The 20370-nt window shown below is 40.1% G+C and overlaps 1 protein-coding gene across 5 annotated transcripts in view; it reads left to right on the forward strand.

Moving 5' to 3' along the window:
• The window catches only part of Med12l (mediator complex subunit 12L), a 301677-nt gene extending 281477 nt beyond the window's left edge, over nt 1–20200 (forward strand). For 4 of the 5 annotated variants that reach the window (XM_059265389.1, XM_059265391.1, XM_059265390.1 and 1 more), the window contains 6 exons: nt 848–937; nt 2415–2644; nt 4250–4406; nt 7785–7880; nt 17128–17209; nt 18545–20200. In XM_059265389.1, the coding sequence (XP_059121372.1) occupies nt 848–937; nt 2415–2644; nt 4250–4406; nt 7785–7880; nt 17128–17209; nt 18545–18597 (708 nt within the window). In that variant the 3' untranslated portion in view covers nt 18598–20200. The remainder of the gene's footprint in view (nt 1–847; nt 938–2414; nt 2645–4249; nt 4407–7784; nt 7881–17127; nt 17210–18544) is intronic. The other variant, XM_059265393.1, reaches the window with a different exon arrangement.
• Nucleotides 20201–20370: the final 170 nt, after the last annotated feature.

Consider the following 20370-nt stretch of genomic DNA (forward strand, 5'->3'; position numbering starts at 1 on the left):
TTATTTTTCCTGTAGTTATCACTGCAAGCTTCCATAAAATAACCTCTGTAATGAGAACATAAAGTTCATGTATATCTGTCCATATTGATTAATGTTCTGAAAGCCAAAGTATATTAAATTAAAACTGATTAATAGAAGTTAACTGGCTTTATTCTACATGTAGTTGGTTGATACTATATTTGCTATTGACGTCAAATATTTTCATTGAGTATACCTTATCATCTAGTCTTAGTAGGTATTAAAATTTCCTCAGATTACATGGCTGAATGCAGTTTTTAGATCACTGTGATTACACTTCATTAAGAAGCCCTGGGTGGCCTGGAGAGATGTCTCAAGAGTATAAGAGCACTGGCTGCTCTTCCAGAGGTACTGAGTTCATGGTAGCTCACAACCATCTATAATGAGATCTGGTGCCTTCTTCTGGCCTGCAGGTATATATGCAGGCAGAACACTATATATATAAAATAAAGTTCAGAGGGAAAAAAAAAAGATCTTAAAAAAAAAAAAAAAAGAAGCCCTGGGAATTTTATACGTGATGAAGATGTACTATGTCCTCTTTCTCCACTGGACTTGGGTAGTGCCTGTGATGGAGAGTCACATGTTAGAGACTCTTCCCTACCCAGAAAAGCATTTATGCCCTTCTAGTACCTAAAAGGTCATTTGAGAAACACTTTGCTGAGAGGCTTGCTGTTGGTAACATTTGTAGTCTGAAGAAGAAGTCAGTAGTCTGCACACATGGGGGATTGGGAGAAATCTCATTGAATGTGGTCTGAGATCTGTAAGTTCTATATTCAGAAGCTCAAATCAAGCACTTGGAGTTACAGACTGTCTTGATTTTGTTTTCCAGGGCCAGCCAGGGGACCAGGCTGCTCTCTTTACTGCACAAGCACGGCCCTCCCCTCAGCTCCCTCAGTATCCAGGGCTGCAGCAAGCACAGGTACCCACATTGGCTTTGAAGCAGAGCTGCTTCATTGATGTCTTAATGGTGTTAGTTGGGAGTAGGAGATCAAGGAAACTGGTTATCAACTAGATCTAGAACGTACTTACTTCTGCTTCACGATTTCAGATCAGTAATTGTTGAATAAGTCTCAGGATTGACCAGGAAATTCCTCAGTTAGAAATGTAAATAAATTCAGACTTCTTGTCTGCCGATGAAAGATAATTGAAGCACTTAATCCAAGGCAGTGGCACATACCTGTAATGTGCACCCAGGAGGCAGACGTAGGAAGATCGAGGCCAGCCAGGCTTGCATAGTTAAGACCCTATCTCAACTAATTAATTAATTAATTAATTAATTGTTTAATAATCTCAGAGTTATTTATGATATAATATATTATGGCATAATTTGTTGTAGAAATTTTATATTCAAAGGTAACTTCTGTGAGGAATCACAGTAGAACAAGATAATGGGTCTTTGAACCAGGTCACAATACAGGTGCTGTTGACTCAGTAGCTGTATGACATGTATGTTTCTCTTGTAAGATGAAGAGAAAAGATGTAGGATTCAAGGTGATGTGTGGGATTAACATACTATCACATACACAGGAAATGCTGAACAAATGGTGCACTTACCTTTAAACAAGGCAGGCTTTTAGCCACGCCCCCTTGTAGTTTTATTATTTCTGCATCCTTACACCCTTATGCCTTTCCTCTTATACAAGAAGGTCTGGTGTGACAAGACTTGTATTGGGGCTGGCAGTTCATTCCATGTAGACGGCTGAAAGGAGAACCATGATTGGCTCACACAGGTCCTGAGTCTGGGTTCCTGTAGGCTGTTGCATGTTTATTATGTATTACTCTTGTCTTCAGAGTCACAGTCCTTAAACTGCTTTAATATGTAGTGTTTCGAGGATACAGAGAGTAGACAGCATTCTGTTCAGTGAATTGTATCTTCTGATCCAGAAAACGCCATGTTGGTCTTTTACATGGGTGTCAAGGTTTAGAGAAATAAGTACTTGTATTCATGGGAAAGTGTACTCTGTTAACTTAATGTTCACTGGGCTGAGACACCTTGTTTGGCCAACTTTGGAGATGATATTGCTTGGGTTTTGTTGGATGTTGCTGCCATCTGTGCACTGAATGTGTAGATACCATGCTGATTATTTCCATATAGAAAGATGCCTTTCCTAGCCTCGAAATAAGCAACTCAACTTAAAAGCCAAATAAATATTCACCTATTTTGAACTAGAGATTTCTGCAAAATCATTGCCCAACCAGTCTATACTGTGGGTTTCTGGCTAGATTTCTTGCCTACAGAGCAGCCATCCTCGTATTTTGAGTCCTCAGAGTCTATGCAAACCATGAATTTCAGGTTGGACCTCCTGGGCTTATTTCCTTGCCCCTCTCAGTTTCTTAGTGATGGGACTATGGATGCTAATTGGAGCACTGACTTCTTCCTTTGTGCCTTCCTGCAGACCATGCCCCAGGGCTACACAATGTATGGAACCCAGATGCCTTTGCAACAGGTAGCTCAGCAGCAGTCTGGAGGTGTGGTCCTTTCCCCGAGCTACAGCTCCAGGGCCTGTCCAGCTGCACACTCCAGCCCAGCGCTGATGGAAAGACTCCGACAGCTTCAGCAGCAGCCAAGTGGCTACGCGCAGCAGCAGGCCTCACCATACCTGCAGCCCGTAGCTGGCTCTCAGAGGTGATACCTGTTGAAGTAATTGCACTAGTAAACCCTCTCGGCCTTGGCTTTGTTACACTTCTTCCAGGCATTTGACACTGTGACAGGTTTTTGAGCTCCTCTATTTGTGTCCTGACATCTCATTTTTATCAACATGCAGTAGAGGTTCCAAATTCCTTCATTCAAGAACACTATGATTTTTGACTCACTTCTTCCATTGTGTACTGCATAAGATTTTCAGATGATACCCATATGTTAGCTCTAGTGTTCTTTCTTTTCTCCTTTTTCTCAAAAGATTTTTTTTTTATTAAAAGTGTCCAAGAAAACTATTGATCATTGTTAGCAGTGCCTTTACTAGAATTTGCCTGATTGGAACCATACAATGTATGTTGTAGTACTGATTGTAGATGGTGCTTGACCAAGTCTAATTACAACTTAGTTTCTATCTTTTCCACCTCAGTGATGACTCATGGTAGACTTTTCTGGTTCTTTTAATTGCATCCCTTCCACACAGGGTGTGTCTGTGCTGCTCATTTGTAGCTGCTATCCATGCATGGCTAAATTTAAATGAATTAAAATTGGCTTAACATTTAGTTCTGCAGGCACATTAGTCACATTTCAAGTGCTCATTAGCCAGCTATGGCCAGCATGGCTAGCTTTGAGGTCCATGGTCTGTGCGGCGACATGGAGACATGGTGATTATGGTGATTATGGAAAACCCATGTTCAACTAGATGCTCTGCTCTCTCTTGAAATTGTGTTGTTTGGTCCAGGGAGCCCTGCGGTTTTGTTTGGTTCTAAGATCTGATAATTGTGTAACTAGTCCTAGCAGCAAAAGGCCATTTTATGGGATGGCCCGATGAAAAATCATTATCATTTATCATATTTCCCAACCCCATTGGATAGTATAGTTCAGAAGAATTAGGTTTGTAGAGTTCTGCATTGTATAGTGGAGAGCAGCGTAGCTCCCGTGTGTTACTGTCAGAAACTACCCACATGTCTGCTCAACTACTCCCTGAAAATTAGGAAGGTGGATGGTAGCATATTACGGGAAATAAGTTAATTTGTAAAACATGTGTTACATTTGCCATCTTTATAATAAGTAGCAGCATAACAAAGCTCAATAACTTGAGCTTCAGGGCCCAAAAATTCTGGGTTCAAATCCCACCTCTGTCATTTGTTTTCTGGGTGACCTTAGTTTTTTCTCTTATCTCCATTCCTTCGTTTTTAAAGTTAGATAAGAAAACTACTGACCTCACACAAGGATATGTAAGGAGTAATGAAATACTATTGTTCAGCCTTTCCACTTGTGGCCTGCTCCAAAGTAAATAGTAACTTATTTCGCTTACTGCTAACAACTATTTTTTTTAGAAGTAATTTCTGTATGATTGCTACTTGGTCTGAAGTAGTATGCTTACTATCTTCTTCTTCTTCTTCTTTTTTTTTTTTTTCCCAATGTGGTCAGATCTGTTTTCTGATCCTCTGGCCTTTTCCCATTTTTAATTGTACACATGATTATTGAACACGAATTGTTTCTTGGTGGATGTGTGTAAAATGCTGGAGGCACTGATTGACACTTCAATGGTACGCCTGGTTCCTGAACACAAGTTGCATTATTCTTTGCCAGACTGAACCACCAGGCTCTACAGCAGAGCCCTCTGGTGGGCGGGGGAATTGATGCTGTGCTGACTCCCGCACATCCCAACCTCCCCTCGGTGCCCCTGCCTCAGGACCCAATGAGGCCCAGACAGCCGCAAGTTCGACAGCAGCAGAGACTCCTCCAGGTATGGGGCAGGGAGGTGAGGGCAATGCCATCCCTTCCAGTAGTGCAGATGCAGAGTTCTCATAATGAAAGACACTTCAGGTTGAAGTATTCTGTTCCAAGGAACCCTGTGTATTTGACATTAGCGACTTAGCTAGTACACTGTAGTTCCAAGAAGGTAGAATTTTCTCCTCTCTGTACCTGCCAGACCATGAGCAGGAGACTCCATTTTACAGAACCATTTCCTTTCCCCGAAACTTCAGGTGCAGGGGTGGGGAGGCACATAGATGCCTTAGTTTAAATGTGAACCTCAGCTTGCCTAGTCACTAATTGACTAAGGGCCTACAATTTGAGCACAAAATTTCATATACATGAGGAAGAAACAGACAGGAGTGAACACAGTTTTCAGCCATTTCTTCGATGTCCATGACATTGTGTTTCTACCACACTCTACTCTACTTAAGCCATGGCTTAGAAAAGCAGAGGTGACATAATTCAGAAGGCTCTATGTTAGAATCCAGAAAGCTATCACTTGTTTATTCAGTATAAATACTTGAGACTTCTAGGTAAACAGTTTCTCCCTTCAGCACATTCTTATTTCTTATTTCCTTGTTCCAGCATTATTGTGGATGGAGGATGTGGCTCATTGGTAAAGCACCTTCCTGGCATACACAAGGCCCTGGGTTTAATCCCCAGCACTGGAATGAAGGATGAAGGGAAGGCTGGCAGGCTGGCTATTATGTTAAATCTGTGCCATTTTTTTTCATTATTAACAAGTGATGTTTTTGTGTTGGAGATTTCTTGATAAGACTGTTAAGTGGAGTCTCATTTCTAGTCCAAAATGAGGTACAGCGTTATTTTATGTACCTACATAGAAATACTGGGAAATGTGGAATCTGGTGGAACTGGGTATGCACAAGGGAAGAACTGTCTATGTTCTGTGAGATAAACAGGCAAGAAAGCAGTCATGCAGAAAGGAACACAAAGGAAATTGTGTATCTCAAATTTCCCATTGGACAGAGAGAAGGAAAAGAATAGTTCCCCTAAGAATTTCAGTCATAAGCCCAAGTGAAGTGGAAGTCTCCATCTAGTATGATCTGCAGAATTGTAGTGGATTGTATCAAAAGGTAACACAAAGTCAAGACAAGCCCTCTAGAACTGAGCTCTGGTTTATAAGGTAGCCATGATCACATCCTCATTGTGGATATACTGTTTTAAAAGTTGTGATACATTACTCATAATATATGATAACTGATTTGCATGAGTCTAGCCTACCAATGCATAGTCCTATTTATTGTATAGATGCTATTTCCAAGGTGGAAAAAACAAAAACAGAAAACATACTCTTGAATTTTGGCATTAATAAAATGGAAAGATTTATTTACCCATGCATCAAGGATTAAATAAGAAAACTCAAGTAAAGCACTGGTTTGATGTTCTTTCCAATATTTTTACTAGGATAACTATTAAGCAGAGAATGATATATTCTTAAGCCACCTTTCTACAAGCTTGGAGATATTTTTCAGGACAGCTATTTGAATGTCTCTGTGTTAAAGATTTGTTACTTCCAACTCACCAAGGAACCTTGCTGCATTGCTTACTTACCATACTCTGCCTTCCGAGGACATTTTCAAGGTTGCAAATAGGTCATTTCCTGACTAGGTAACATGAACCTTCTTCTCTGTTAGTGCATGCCCCAATAATATTTCTTATCAACAATATCTCAACAATAAAGAAAGGAAGGTGATTTGTTCCTATGTCTGAACTACATTCATTCCTCTTTTTTTGATTGGCTGTTGGCATAAAGGAAAAAGTCAGCAATTGAGAAGTTGAGTTCATCTTTCTTGAAAGATTTTTGCAGAGAACCAAAGTGAATGGTGGCTTCATATTGCAATGCTTCTCGTTCAACCTACATTTTGAGACTCACCCTCTCTGGACCTCTGCTAGGATGCCAAATCTATAAGTACTGCAGATCTGGCAGTAACAACTTATTGTTTTCACTCTTTAAAAAAGTAATTTGGGGAATAATATGTAGACGAAGTTGGAAAATGCATATGATGAAAGTCTAGTCGGGTCATCAGAATGAAGTATTTGGATGGAGTAATTAAAGGCCAATGAGAGAAAATACTTTTTTTTTTTTTTGCCTTCCCACCTGGTGCATACATTGTTTCTTCTGTGACTTAGTATTGTTTTCCAAGAGCTATGTATTTGAGCCAACTTAGTCTGGACATGCTTTCTAGTTTCGTGCTGGTAATTTATCTCAGAAACTCTATGGAATAGTTTATAGCCTATAAAAAATAAAAGTGGACTCCACAGGGGTCCCCCAAGAACCATAGAGAAGAGAATTCCTGATTGCTGCTTGTAGCACCTGGCAGTGTGAAATAGGTAGCTTGTTGAGGGCCAGGCAGAGGATGTGAAAGAAGCCGAAACAGTAAGTGCACAGGATGACCCTGGACAGTGAGCACTGGCTGCCAGAGGAAGAGAACTTGAGTGTGGGGTGGTCTGAGGAGACTTTTTGGAGGAACAGAGTCGTATCTTACACTTGAAGGAAGAGCAAGGTTTGCCAAAGTAAAGATGGAAGATGAAAGGTTACAGTCTTGCTTCACATAATGACATTTCTGTCAGTGACTGGCTGATGGGACAGTGGTTCCTTCCAATTTTAGTGCAGCTAAAAATCTCCTCTACCTCATGATGTCATAGCCTTCATTAACATCACAGCATCATCACAGCACACTGCAAATGTGTTTGGACATTTCTGGCGTAAGGAGTCGTGACCCCGCTGCCAATTATTTAAAGGCATCACAGTAGTTAACGTGAAGTGCTTAATACTAGAAAAGAGTCATCTCCCCTCCCCCCCCCCCCGTGTGTCTGCTTATTCCCTGCACTCTGTATTATTATTTTGGAGTATAACTCTACTTACTAAAATACCTTTCATTATTAGAGGTGTACCTCAGCAGTCGAGCACTTGCTTAGGATGCATGAGACCCTGGGTTGAATGATGAACACTAAGGGAAAACAGTTCACGGTAAAACAGTATGCTTGCTGTGTCTTAGCAGCAGCAGCCGTAGGCACCTTGTGTTTTTCCGTGCCTCTAAATTGCATCATTTATCTTGTGCCTAATTCAATCTTACTTCATTTTGTTCATCGTGGCCCTAGTAATAAGTTATCCAGTGTATCATACAGCCCAGGAATGTGGTTGGCTATACTACCTATGTTTTTCTAAGTACATCATACAGTGTTCAGACAATGCAAGAATCACCCATGACACATTTTTGAGAATATATCCCCCATCATTTTGCTGCAATGGAATGGATAAAAATGTATATTAGTAAAGGCTATTCAGATGTGTCCTAGCCCCACAATTTCAAGGGTCTACCATAATCTTTTTCTTTCTTTCTAGATGCAGCAGCCCCAGCAGGCCCCCCAGCCCCAGCAGCCCTCACAGCCCCAGAGTCAGGCCCTTGGTCTCCAAGCAATGCAGCCCCAGCAGCCTTTGGTAAGGCCTGGTGTATTGGTACCAGGATGTGGGTTTCTCCTTTAAAGCAGGTGCATTGTCCATAGCCATGAAATTTTCAGAATAAAATATGCCTGACCAGTTTCCCTATAACTCTGTCAGGGTTTTGTTGATATAGTAGTTGGCATATTTTCTTTTTAATGAATAATTAATATACACTAATAAAAATTTCAATATTCAAATAAAAATTTTGCTTTAATAAATAACACCATTTTCCTTTTTGAAGAAAAAATGTAGAGCATTCAATGGATGAAAACCTTACCAGTGAGATATTAAGACATTTTCTATAAAAAGTAAAGAATGATTTCATATATATGTTAAGATTATCTTACTTAGTTTTTTTTATAACATTCTTAGCATGAAAGTACTTTGTAAAATGTGGTCTTAATAATTAAACAAAATCTGTTTTTACCCAGTTAGTATTTTCTGCAAAATGTTATGTTGTTCATAATCTACAGTTCACTTCTTTCAATTTTCAAACTGAATTTGGGAACAGGTATATAATATGGAGGTTTTGAGAGCTCCAGTGATTTTCAGTGGCTTGTTCTACCTGAGGCTTGCAGGTTGCTGTCCTCATTGCCACTGGGAAGCACCAGTGCAGGTGGGTGTCACCACAGGATTTGAAAAACAGTGTCACAGATCTGCAGTGAAGAAAGGCAGCACGGAGCCGTGGCAGCACATTAGCGAGAGGGTTGGTAGAATGACTTGGTTTAGCCTTGACCCAAGCAGGATCCTACTGTGGTATCAGCTTAGTAAGGATTCCCCTAGCACAGAGCACATGCTGCTTTGGCTAGGTGAGTCCCCTTTTTTTAGTTCGTTCATACCAAGGTTCTAGCTTTTTCCAGTTTTGATTATTTTTGTTTTAAAAATATTTATGACATTTATTGCAATCTACTTCAGCGATTTTTTTTTTTAAGTAGAGGCAGTATGAAACTTGCTTCTTTGTCATTAGGAGCATAAAGCTAGTTAGGACTGCTTTTTAGAAATCCTGTTAAAAAAAAGACATTCAGATGGAATACTGCTCTTAGGCCCAGTGTTCCTCCTAGAAGTAAGTTCTAACTTGTTTCTGACACAGTTCAAACCCACAGAAAAGTTTTAGAAAGAATACAGAGAATCTCCCCGAGTCCTTCACCTGTGCCCACTCAGTGCCGGGTTGCCACATTTGCTTTACAGTTCTCTCTCTTCCTTTAGTTCCAGCTTATGTGTTTCCTGATCTCCACATATCAGTAAGCTACAGCCATGGACCTCTTTAATGCTAAATATTTCAATTTGTTTTTTTTTTCCCTAGAGCGAGATGGATGGCAGTGTAGTTCAGTTAGTAGAGTGCTTGCCTATTGTGAGTGAGGCCCTGGGTTGGATCCTTAGCACTGCACAACAAACAAACCCACAAATCCCTGGCTGTGATTTCTGAAGTCAGGAAGTTGAACGCTGATGTGATACTATGATGTATAAATGGGTTTTTTGCAGATTACAACAGTGGTACTTTGGTATCCTTCACTGCCTGTGTTTTCCTAGCTGTGCTTCAGCATACACTCACTATTCAGCTTCCATGTCTGTTTTTCCCATGTGGAGTTTGCAACAATTCCAAAGTGCCCCATACTTTGTCTTAGTGATGATGGGGTAGCTGTTTATTTTTTTAAATGTTACTCAGCCTAATTTACTGTTTAATCTTGACATCAACCAGTTTACATATTGAAGAGATGCTGCAGTGACCCATCAGTGCATCACAAGAATATTTATAATCACTGTGGAGGTGGTGTTTGATCGTTTTCCACCATAAAGTAGTGTATAATGTATGGGAATGGTTTCAGCCGATCTGTCCTACTGCCCATTAGACACTCACTCACCAGTGTTGATAGTGGCTAACTATGTCTTCCCATTTCTGCTGTAGAAGGAGAAACATGCTTACTTCCAATCCAAATGCTGTTTTGTTTTTATTGCCTGATATTCTACTCAAAGGGAGAACGTTCCCTTGGTTGTTTGTCTTTCTTTAAGTTGTGTTTCAAATACAAAGAAAGGTTTTTAAGAAGATTTTATTTGTTTTAATTATCTGTATATTTGTGTGAGTATAGTGCACACAGAGATGAGAGAAGGCATTGGAACTGCAGATAAAGGCAGTTGTCAGCTGCCTGAAGTGACTTGGGTGTTAAGAGCTAAACTCAGGTCATATGAAAGAGCAGTGTTGACTCTTAATGCTGAACCATCTCTTCATCCCCAGAAAGCATATCTTTAAAGTGAAATCTAGCGTTTGACTCTTTGATTTAAAAATTTGCCACTACTAGGAACTGTTTACATTCTTTTTCCAGCTGTACTGAGTATTTGTTATTATATAGCATCAATTAGATGAAATTTGCTGATTTAAAAAACCTAAGGCTAAAGATATAGCTCAGTGAGAAGGGCACTTACCCAGCATGTGCAACACCCTGGGTTTGATCCCCAAGAGTGTAAAACAATAAAAACCGTTCTTTCTGTTGAATAGGTTATTATGTCAGACAAGGAAAACTTAAGAGTATCCTCAGTGTTTTCTTTCTCTACATAAGACATTCTAAAGGTGTTTTGACAGAAAACCAAAGTTTCTGCAGATAGGTTGTGTTGAGTATTTGGAACATTTGATGGTAACTGGGAAAATCCTAACTCTTTCCATCCTAATATAAAACAGAGGTTCTCATGCTGTGGTGCTCTTGTTATTGCAGTGTTGTGTGTGATACTAATGGAAGGAACTATCACATAGTTATGTTCTTCTAGTGATTTATGATGCAAATGAGTCCTTTACTATTAAATGTAAGGGACCCAATAATTTGAGAATGATAACTTGTATAGCTAGCAGTTGCTAACAAGAAAATGTTTGTAGAGTACCATTTTAACAAAAACACAAACTTTAAATTTAGAACTACAATTATTATTGAATATATGATAATTGCTATGGGATAATGCTTTTGTACACTGGTTTAATAAAATGCTGATTGGCCAGTAGCCAGGCAGGAAGTATAGGCGGGATAAGCAGACAAGGAGAATTCCGGGGAGAGGAAGGCTGAGTCAGGGGACACCAGCCCACCGTCCATGGAGCAGCATGTAATGGCACACAGGTAAAGCCACGGAACATGTAGCAACATATAGATTAACAAAAATGGGCTGAGTTTAAGTGTAAGAGCTAGTCAGTAGTTAGCCTGAGCTAATGGCCAAGCAGTTTTAACTAATATAAGCCTCTGTGTGTTTACTTGGGTCTGAGCGGCTGCGGACTGGGTGGGACACAGGAAAACTTTCGCTACAGATAATTATTGCATATTTTAAACTTTTGATTCAGATATGTAATTAAATGAAATATGCATGCTATGTTCCTCACAAATAATAAAATTCTGTATTTAAATTACCTATAGTTATTTATATTCTATATTTTTTCTTATAGATAATTTTAAACATTCAGTCACACAGATACATAGCTGCCATCCTAAGATATGCCATTGTTACTTTAAAAAGAAATGGCTTTAGCAACTGAGGAGATGGCTCATTTGGAAAAGTCCTTGGCATAAAAGCATGAGAATCTGACTTCAGATTCCCAGCACCTACACACAAAAGGCCAGGCATGGCAGTGTGGGCCTGTAACTCCACCACTGGGCAAGTGGAGACAGCAGGATTGCCAGAGCTCACTGGCTCATCAGCCTAGCCATTGGTGAGCTCTAGGTTCAAAATTATAAGGGAGAAAGTGACAGAGAATAATGTTGGGTGTTAACCTCTGCCCTCTACAGTAGGCTTTGTATTTGGGGGGTAGGTTGAGGGGTTGGGTGAGTGATTTTCTTCTACCTGTTACTAAATGTTACCTCAGTTCATATATAATATGATATATGATGTCTTGGTTACTTCTCTGTTGGTGAGAAGAGACACCATGATGAAGGCAACATAAAACATTTTGTTGGGGACTTGCATACAGCTTCAGAGGCTGAGTCTGTGACCGTCATGGTGAGATGGCCTGTAGCCACCAGGCAGGCATGGGGCTAGAACAGTAGCTGAGTGCTAACATCTGATCTGCAGGTCAGAGGCAGAAAGAGAACACAAGACGGGGTCTGGCATGAGCTTTTGAAATCTCAAAGCCCACCCCCAGTGACATATCTCCTCCAAAAAAAGCTACCCCTTATAATTCTTCATAAACAGTCCAAACATATGAGCCTTTGGAGACCATTCTTATTCAAGTCACACATTTGAGAACTATAAAAGGACTTATTGAAGGCCTAACACTAGCTCTGGTCATAGCCTGTGCTGCATAATTCCTGGTGGATGGCAGTACCAAATGCTTCAGCTGTAGTAGTTGTTTGGTAAAGGGTAAACAAAGAAGCATAATTCTGTTACTCAACTGTATTTCTAGGTCTGGAAGGAAAATTTCTTTAAACCTCCCAGATGTCGTTTAAAGCAGCAACAGAGGTATGCGACGTCAATGGATACTCCAATGACTCACTAGCATGGAGGCATAGCCCATCAGAGGGAACTTGACACGTTTACACTCAGATCATAGTTCTGTAACTATTTACTTCAGTTATAGTGTGTAAAGAACATGCAAATTTTATAAGAATTTCTAAGGCAGTACTGGTGGTTTTTAATGATATAGATTGTGTTTTATCCACTGGCTTTAACATATTGCCTTCCCAAGGACTGAGCAGGTAATTCAGAACATGGAAGATGACATTTTTCCTCATTATGCTCGTGAGAAAGTAATTTAAGAGAAATAAAAGTATTAATAGTAAATTTAATGGAGATATGTAGTGGGTGGTTTACATTTTTTTCCTATTTGGCAGAATGCTTTAAGTTCTCATTAAGACACAGTATTGTTTCCATAGAGAGCAGTCTCTCCTAAATAATTCAAGCAGGAGTTATAGCACAGGGACCAAATGGGGTGTGTGTGTGTGTGTGTGTGTGTGTGTGTGTGTCTGTCTGTCTGTCTGTCTTAAGAAGGGCTAGGAAACTTAAAATGTTCAGATCTAAGTGTTCAATTTCAGCATTAGAAATTATAGGCATGGTTTATACTGTTAGACATTCACATCATCATAATTCTTTCATAGGTATATATTATATAGTACTCTTGTGCACTTATGATATTTATTTATTTATTAGTTCTGAGCCTAGCCTTTAACAACTGAGCCTTCTCGTCACCACCACCCCCCTTTTTTTGAGACAGCGTCCCACTATGTAGTTCTGGCTCTCCTGGATTTCACTATTAGCTCAGGCTGGCCTCTGACTAACAGAGATGCCTGCCTCTGCCTCCTCAATACTGTAGTTAAAGTATGTGCTACTACACCTGGATATACACATACTTTTAAAAGATGGTGATGATGATGTAGTCGTGTTTTTACAGTTGCTGAACCATTCCTCTGCTGGTAAAAATTTGGACTGTTGCTAGTTTCAAAATTAATACTGTTAAAGGTATTTTGGTATGCATTCTATACCTTTTTTTGGTTGTCTCATAATAGAAAACAAGTTAAAAATATTTTTAACTACTTGTGTATGTCAATAACAAGGGCACAAGGCCTCAGCAAACTTAAGAAAAAAATTTCACATTTCCTTTTTGATTGCTTTCACTGAGATTCACTATTTTTTAAACACCTTGGATTCTAGTCATAATAAACATCTCTAGCAGATCCAGCTCTTGGTTCAGGCCTGCTCCTCCATTCAGTTCCTGTCTTTGGAGAAGAGGGTGATGAGCTGGCTGCTGAGGAGAGGTGAGCTTGGACTCCTCTGGGGTTCTGATTAATGCTGCATGAAGGGACGAGTAAGTAGCAGTTACCACCCTCTTGGTGACTTGCCCTGCCACTCACTGTCTGCCGATGGTTACAGTGGAGTTCAGTAAGTGCTCACTTGGTATATTCAGTAGAGGCCAGCACCCTGTCAAGTGTTAGGGAGCATGCCATGGAAGTCTCTCCACTGTACTCTTTGTCATCAGGGGACAGAGAATCATAGGAAATGGCTGAAGGACAGTGTTGTACATGGCAAGTAGCATATGGTGGTGTTATCTTTTTAGTTGAAGAGCTTCAGAGGTTGTATTGGTTTGCTAGGACAGTCATACAAAGTTCCCTATTCTGGGAACTGGAAGTGAAAGATCCTGAGTCAACAGTATTAGTTTCTGCTGCGTGTTGGTGGGTGAGCCTGCGCCATACCTCTGCTCCAGCTTCTCACAGTGCACTAGCTGTCGTTAGCATCCAGGCTCTGTTCCAGCTTCACACGGCATTCTCGCAGTTTGCACCAATGCGCCCACGTTTCCCTTTTGATGACGATGCCATTCATGTTGTATTAGATTCCATTATAATAAGTGCATTTTGACTTGGTTGCTTCTGGAAAGGCTGTCTGTCCAAGTGAGGTCATAATCTAAGGTCCTGGGGTTTAGGACTGTAGCTTTTTTATTTTGAATGATATAATTGAAGCCCTAACAAAGATCAAAAGATAGAGAAATGTGGGGAGCCCATGGTGGAAAGCGTGCATGTATGTGACCTTGAAAGGCAGTATTGATCTCTTACCTTTGACTGTTACCTTTCTTGGTCCCCTTTAGTTGGTAGCATTAGGGCATGGTAGACAGTGACTACCAACACCCTCGGCCAAGTTGATCACTGTGATAAAATGTTTTTAAGGTCAAGATTGCCTTAGGACAGAAATTGCCACCTCTTTAAGTTGTCATCAGGAAACTTTTCTGTGAAATGAGCATGAAAAGTTAAGAAAAGCCCATGGCCATCAGTTAAGTGTGGTGACCACTTAGTGGCCATGCTTGTGTCATTTGCCTTCTGTGAAGGAAGGACAGCTAACAGTGGACTCTGCCTGTTCTGGGGAAACGTGTGTGGTGGCTCAATCTGTGTCATAGTATTAGTTGTTGACTTACAGTCTTTTTAAGGTTCATAGGTTATGATTAAATTACTTTCAACTCCATTTAACAGATGTAGTTCATCTTTTCTTTAAAGCTACTTCCAACATTTAAGGAAATATTATTCACACTATGCTACTAAGCATTTTCTTTTCATTTTACACTGTCTTAATTAGGGGACCTCAACGGTGGTCCTTAGGTAAGGATACCATTATATTGCATTTTGCCTTTCAAAAATAGACACAACAGCAGCAATAGTTCATAGTTACTGTAATTTCGACCACAGGCAAAAGTGTTATATTCATCTTCCTCAAGGAATTCATATGTTCTGTTCAGAGAAATTAAGATAGTTTTCAGAATGCCCTTGGGATTCAGAAGCCAAATGACACAACTCTAATCTGTATCATGAGAATATTAGTAGTAAAGGTTCATAGTCCTTTGTATTTGTTGCCCAAATTCAAATACCTCCAAAAATGCAAGAGTAAACAGCAAAACCTGACTAAAACAGACATTCAGCTCTTTCCGTGTTTCCCATGTAAAGCAGCCATGTGGATGCCTGACTGCCTAAGTGCAGTGTGTGGGAAGGGCTAAAGCTTCATGACATGGGGAGAGTTAACCTTTGACACACACTGAATTCAAACACAGCTGTCCCAAATAGGTGGGACAAATTTAGGGTGGTCAATCCTACATCAGGATTAAGTGTGGCAATATGTGCTTATAATGCCCTAGTAGAGTGCATGGCATGGAGAAGGAATTGTTAAAGAGGGTTCTGGATAAGCATAGAAACAGTTGACTTAAAAAGAAAGCACTTACCTTTCTGACTTTTCCATGTAAAAGGATGAATTTTATTCTGTTTTCCCAGAACTGTATGTGGAGGAGGGGGTGGATATAACACTGGTATTAGAAATGGCCTATGAGCTTTAGGTGTCATATACACTTAAGAGTCAGCTTGGCAATACTGTCTAGATTAGGACTTTCAGTTATATTTGAATTTCAGGCAAGCAATTAGCAAACGTGTTATCTCAAATATTCTGTTTGGTTACTTGAAATAAAGGCAGTTTTTGTCACATGAAATATTAAATATTATTGAAATAAAAATTATTCGTTGTTTATCTGAAATTTGCATTTAGCTCTGCATTCTGTATTTGTATTTCCTACACTGCTTACAATCCTAGGCTACTTTCAATCATACTGAGGATCTTCAAGGAAGACAGAATTATTTTGCATTCACATTGAGAATGGTCTTTTTAAAAACTCCTCAGAGATGTGAGGCAGATTAAAGAAAAGCAACTCAAATGTGTTACAGGCGTATCAGGCCTCTAAGCCTCATGGAGGCAGAAGAGTGGAGATGGAGAGCCAGGTTATCTGATGGGAGAACCTGCCGTCCTGCTTGGATGCACTTGGCCAACAGAGAGCTACTGTGGAAAAAGCTGGCAAAATAAAGCAAAGCTTTACTGTGCTCCTTCCTAGCCTGGTCCTGCTCGTTCCCTTCCATTTCCTGGGGTGCTCTCTAGGGTGCTGTGCCAGCCTGCTCAGTGTATTCCATACAGGTAGACGGGCAAACAGAGCACAGACTGAGGTAAATGGGAAGGGACCAGTACTCTGCGTATGACGAAGGGAGACTTGTTTCAGAGCATCCCGATTGTTTCCAGACAGCAAGAAGGCAGTCAAGGAGAAAGAAGGACACACAAGAAAGAGCTGTGGTCTGACATCTGCAGTTCAGAAATGACACAGTATGGCTGGTGATTCTCACCAAAACTCATTTTTCTTCTGCCAAATATTGATCAGTCCTCCTCTACCCTTGAACATTAGCCAGTTTCTTGTGTGAGCTTGATGGAAAGAACTGTAGTGTAAGTTCCTCATTTCTCATATTGTACTTCTGGTCTCCCTCACACAGCACTAGGAGAAAACCCCTTAAAGCCTGAGCTCTTGGTGTCCAGCTCTGCTCACCGTGCCCTGGCTGGCAGGTGGAGGTCATGGCCCAGATGAGGTTTCACTAGCAAGGGCATGTTCTGCCTCACAGGTTCTCGTCTGTCCATGGGGTGGGTCTGTTGGCATTGGACAGTCTCCACACCAGAGAGCTTTCAACAAGAGGGACTCAGGCTGTTAGGATGTGCCTCCAGCTGGTGAAGAGTGAGATGACAGTGGTCTTTAAGTGAGTAGGCTACCTCTGTAGTGTGGACCTAGAGACTCGAAAAATAAATGCCTACGTGAACGGCACTGTTTACCAGCCACATATTGAGATGTACAGTAGACAAGATCGAGTTTATCCACACTGGGCATGAGCCTTTTCTCTTTCAGTGTGGGAAAGTTCATTAGACAACCCAAGGTGCGACCTGTGCCTTGTGTAGCATGGTGGCTGATTCACCGTTCCACTTGTTGCCATTGCAGTTCCCCAGGCAAGGCTTGCAGCAGACCCAGCAGCAACAACAGACAGCCGCCCTGGTGCGACAGCTCCAGAAGCAGCTTTCTAGTAAGTACCTGTCTCACATGGAGCTGGGGGAGACCTGGAAACCAGCAGCAACAAGCCTGATGCGGTGGTAACTCCTCAGAAATGACATTGGGTTCTCTGCACCGTGGTGTGTGATATTTTAATCACATTCTGACAGTAAAGTTTGCTTTGAGTTAGAGGGCGGAGCTAGCCACTAGCTGACCACAGTTAACCATAGAGGTTTTGGAGGAGGACAGGACAGATAGAAGACAGGAAGTAGTAAGGCGAGGCAGAGAGAGATCACAGCCCTTTTGAAGTGAGGAAAGGAAGAGAGAGGTCACTGGGACTTCTTCTGCTTCTCTGACCATTCTTACCCTGATATCTGACTCCCGATTTCAGTACCGTTTTAATTATGTTTAATTGAAATATAATTTAATATTGAATTCTCTCCTCCCTTCTGTTTAGCATCTCTCAGCTACTTTCCATTAAGCCCCTCCTATACCTGCACTATCAAGTTGATAACCTCTTTATTTGACTACTTTTTGTTACATACATATATATACATACATACATACATATATACATAGATTTTTTTTTTCATGTTTACCTTAGTCTAAGGTGTTTTTATTTTGTTTTAGTTTGATTGGCTTCTTTAGTTTGTTGGTTTCTTGTCAGAGAGAATTCCCCTAACCCCTACTCCTTGGGTCCCTACTAGTCATACTTAATATCTTGATTTTCCTTTTTTTTTTTTTTTTTTTTTTTTGGTCTTCAGCATGCAATGTATACTTGCTTGTGTCTTTATGTGACACATCACCATGTTCAGTGAATACATACATGAGATTTTTTTTCATTTCCAAAGTTGAAATATATGTCTTTTTTTTTCTTATAGCCTTCCTTAATTTTGGTTACATCAAGTAAAATCAGTTTTTTTTCCCAACTGTTGCTTAGTAGGTATGCTTTATTAAATAATCTGTGATTAAAACAATGAAAAAAATATAGTGAGGTTTTCAAGGTAAAATTCTTGCCGAGGATACAATCTGAAGGCAGAGATTGGCGTTATAGTGTTTATAAGTCAGTACTGAGGAGTTGTGTGTGGCACACTGATCTGAAGAGCATGTCTGCTTGCTCTGCTGTCTACCATAGGCTGGAACACAGCTCTTGAACATGTCAGATGAGTCAGTCAGTGCCTCTAATCCCAAGGCATTGTGTTGGCAGGTGTGAGACTCTGGCCCCTCTACAGAATACTTTTGGTCGCCTTACATGATTATTGGCCCTGGGTCTAGCCAGTTGGTCTGTCATTGAGAGGAGCACCAATGAGGAAACATTATCTGCTGCACAAATTTGCACCTGTAACTATTAACTTTGCTTTTCTCCTAGGTAACCAGCCACAGCAAGGAGTGACTCCCTGTGCGCATCCTTCACACTTTTGAATCTGAAAGAGAAGATGAGACGTTTATGTTTGCACTGAAAAACAGAAAATCAGATTTATTAGTCATCACAAGAAGTCTCCTTTGGTCTTTGAGTTATTTATGTTTTCTATATTTTGTGCTCCATTTCATGCAGAGGTATTTAAATAAGTAAAGAAGTTGTGGTTTGGTTTTATCATATTCAAAATAGGTTTTAAAATGTGGATCATGCAGGCCTACTCCAGATAGTGTGGTAGCAGACCTTTTGAAACTGGTGCTTTTTTATCTCATATTTACATAAAGGTAGGTTTAAATATTTATGTATTAATTAATGATTTTTTTTTAACCTGTGGTGGACCAAACTACTGATTTGAAAGATACGGCAGTTCTCACAGGAGTATGATACACTCGCTTTTCACTTATTTGCATCATTCTAATTTGAAATGTTGATCATTTCATAAGCACTTTATAAACTTTGTTCACATTTATGAAGGACTTTGCTTTGCTTTTGTTGTGGTCCAAAGGTGCTGAAACAGATTGTTGCTTAGTACTTCCGCTTCTTTGGGGCTTCTGCGCGAGCCACCCTGAGATGCACGGGAGCCTCTGAGAAGTGGGTGCACTCCCCTTTGTTTCCAGTGGCACGAGCTCTCACCAGATTCTTCATGGAAGTACAACATAGAACTGCTGGAGGCCGGAAGAGCCACGGTGGAATCGGTTCATTTATTATTTACTGCCGTTTTGGTAAAAATAACTGTCCAGTTTTGGTTCTTCAGAACCTCATGCCAACTTGAGAGAAAAAACAAAAACAAAAATAAGTCTCACAGCTGGCCTTGGATTCTACTGTGTTTAGACTTGACTTGGTTTCCAGAGACTCTGGCTCCCCAGTCCAGAAGGCTCTGGTATTCATCAAAGGTGTACTTACTGTTAATTTTGTATGGTAAGTATTTGCTATTTTGAATTTAATTATTAATGTTGGTGTCTGTCTTGTTGTGTGTTGCTTATACTGTATTTATAAACTGGTGCAAAAAGCACAAGTAAAGTAAATTATACATCAAATTTATTATAAAGAAATAGTAACTATTTTAACTTTGTTCAAGTATGTGGTAATTTGCTCCTATTAGAGTGAAAAAATACAGTAAATTATTATCAGTTTGTGTAACTTAAGAGTATTCCATATAATATTTTTTTAGAATTAGATGCATAAAATTTTGAATGTGAAAATTGCAGGGCATTTTAAGACATATGTAGGGATCTTCCCATGTTCTTTGTTGGGTAAATTTTCTTTTTGCCATATGATTTCACATGTCATGTAGTCAAGCATACTGTGAATAGATTGTCTATGAAGAGCAAACCATGTAGAACTACTTTTTAAAAATGTAGTTAGTACAACTTTAGATAATTTCTTTTACAGATCATTATATAGATAGTTTATATCTTCCTAGGTGAGTTACTCATTGCAAAGTTTGACTCATTCAAATGACCTCAAATACATGTTTGCTTACTTTGCCATGGCAACATCCATGTGAACTGCTTTGTACACTGTGAAATATACCCCTCCAGCCTGCTTGTTTTGTGTTTACTCTGGGCTGGAAAAGACTTTGCCAAACATTAAAGACCATTCTTTCCACTCAGTGACCATTCTGTCTGCTTTCAGACAATGCAGTACATTCAGTGGTCTCACATATCAGCTTTGCTTTCCTCTCCAGAGTCATTCTTACAGTTCACAAGCTATTTTTCTTCGAAGTAATCGACCACATGACTGCATTGGCAAAACCACCGAAGTGTGAATGTTGTGCC

The sequence above is a fragment of the Peromyscus eremicus genome, chromosome 6, assembly GCF_949786415.1.
Source record: "Peromyscus eremicus chromosome 6, PerEre_H2_v1, whole genome shotgun sequence".
NCBI classification, from domain to species: domain Eukaryota; kingdom Metazoa; phylum Chordata; class Mammalia; order Rodentia; family Cricetidae; genus Peromyscus; species Peromyscus eremicus.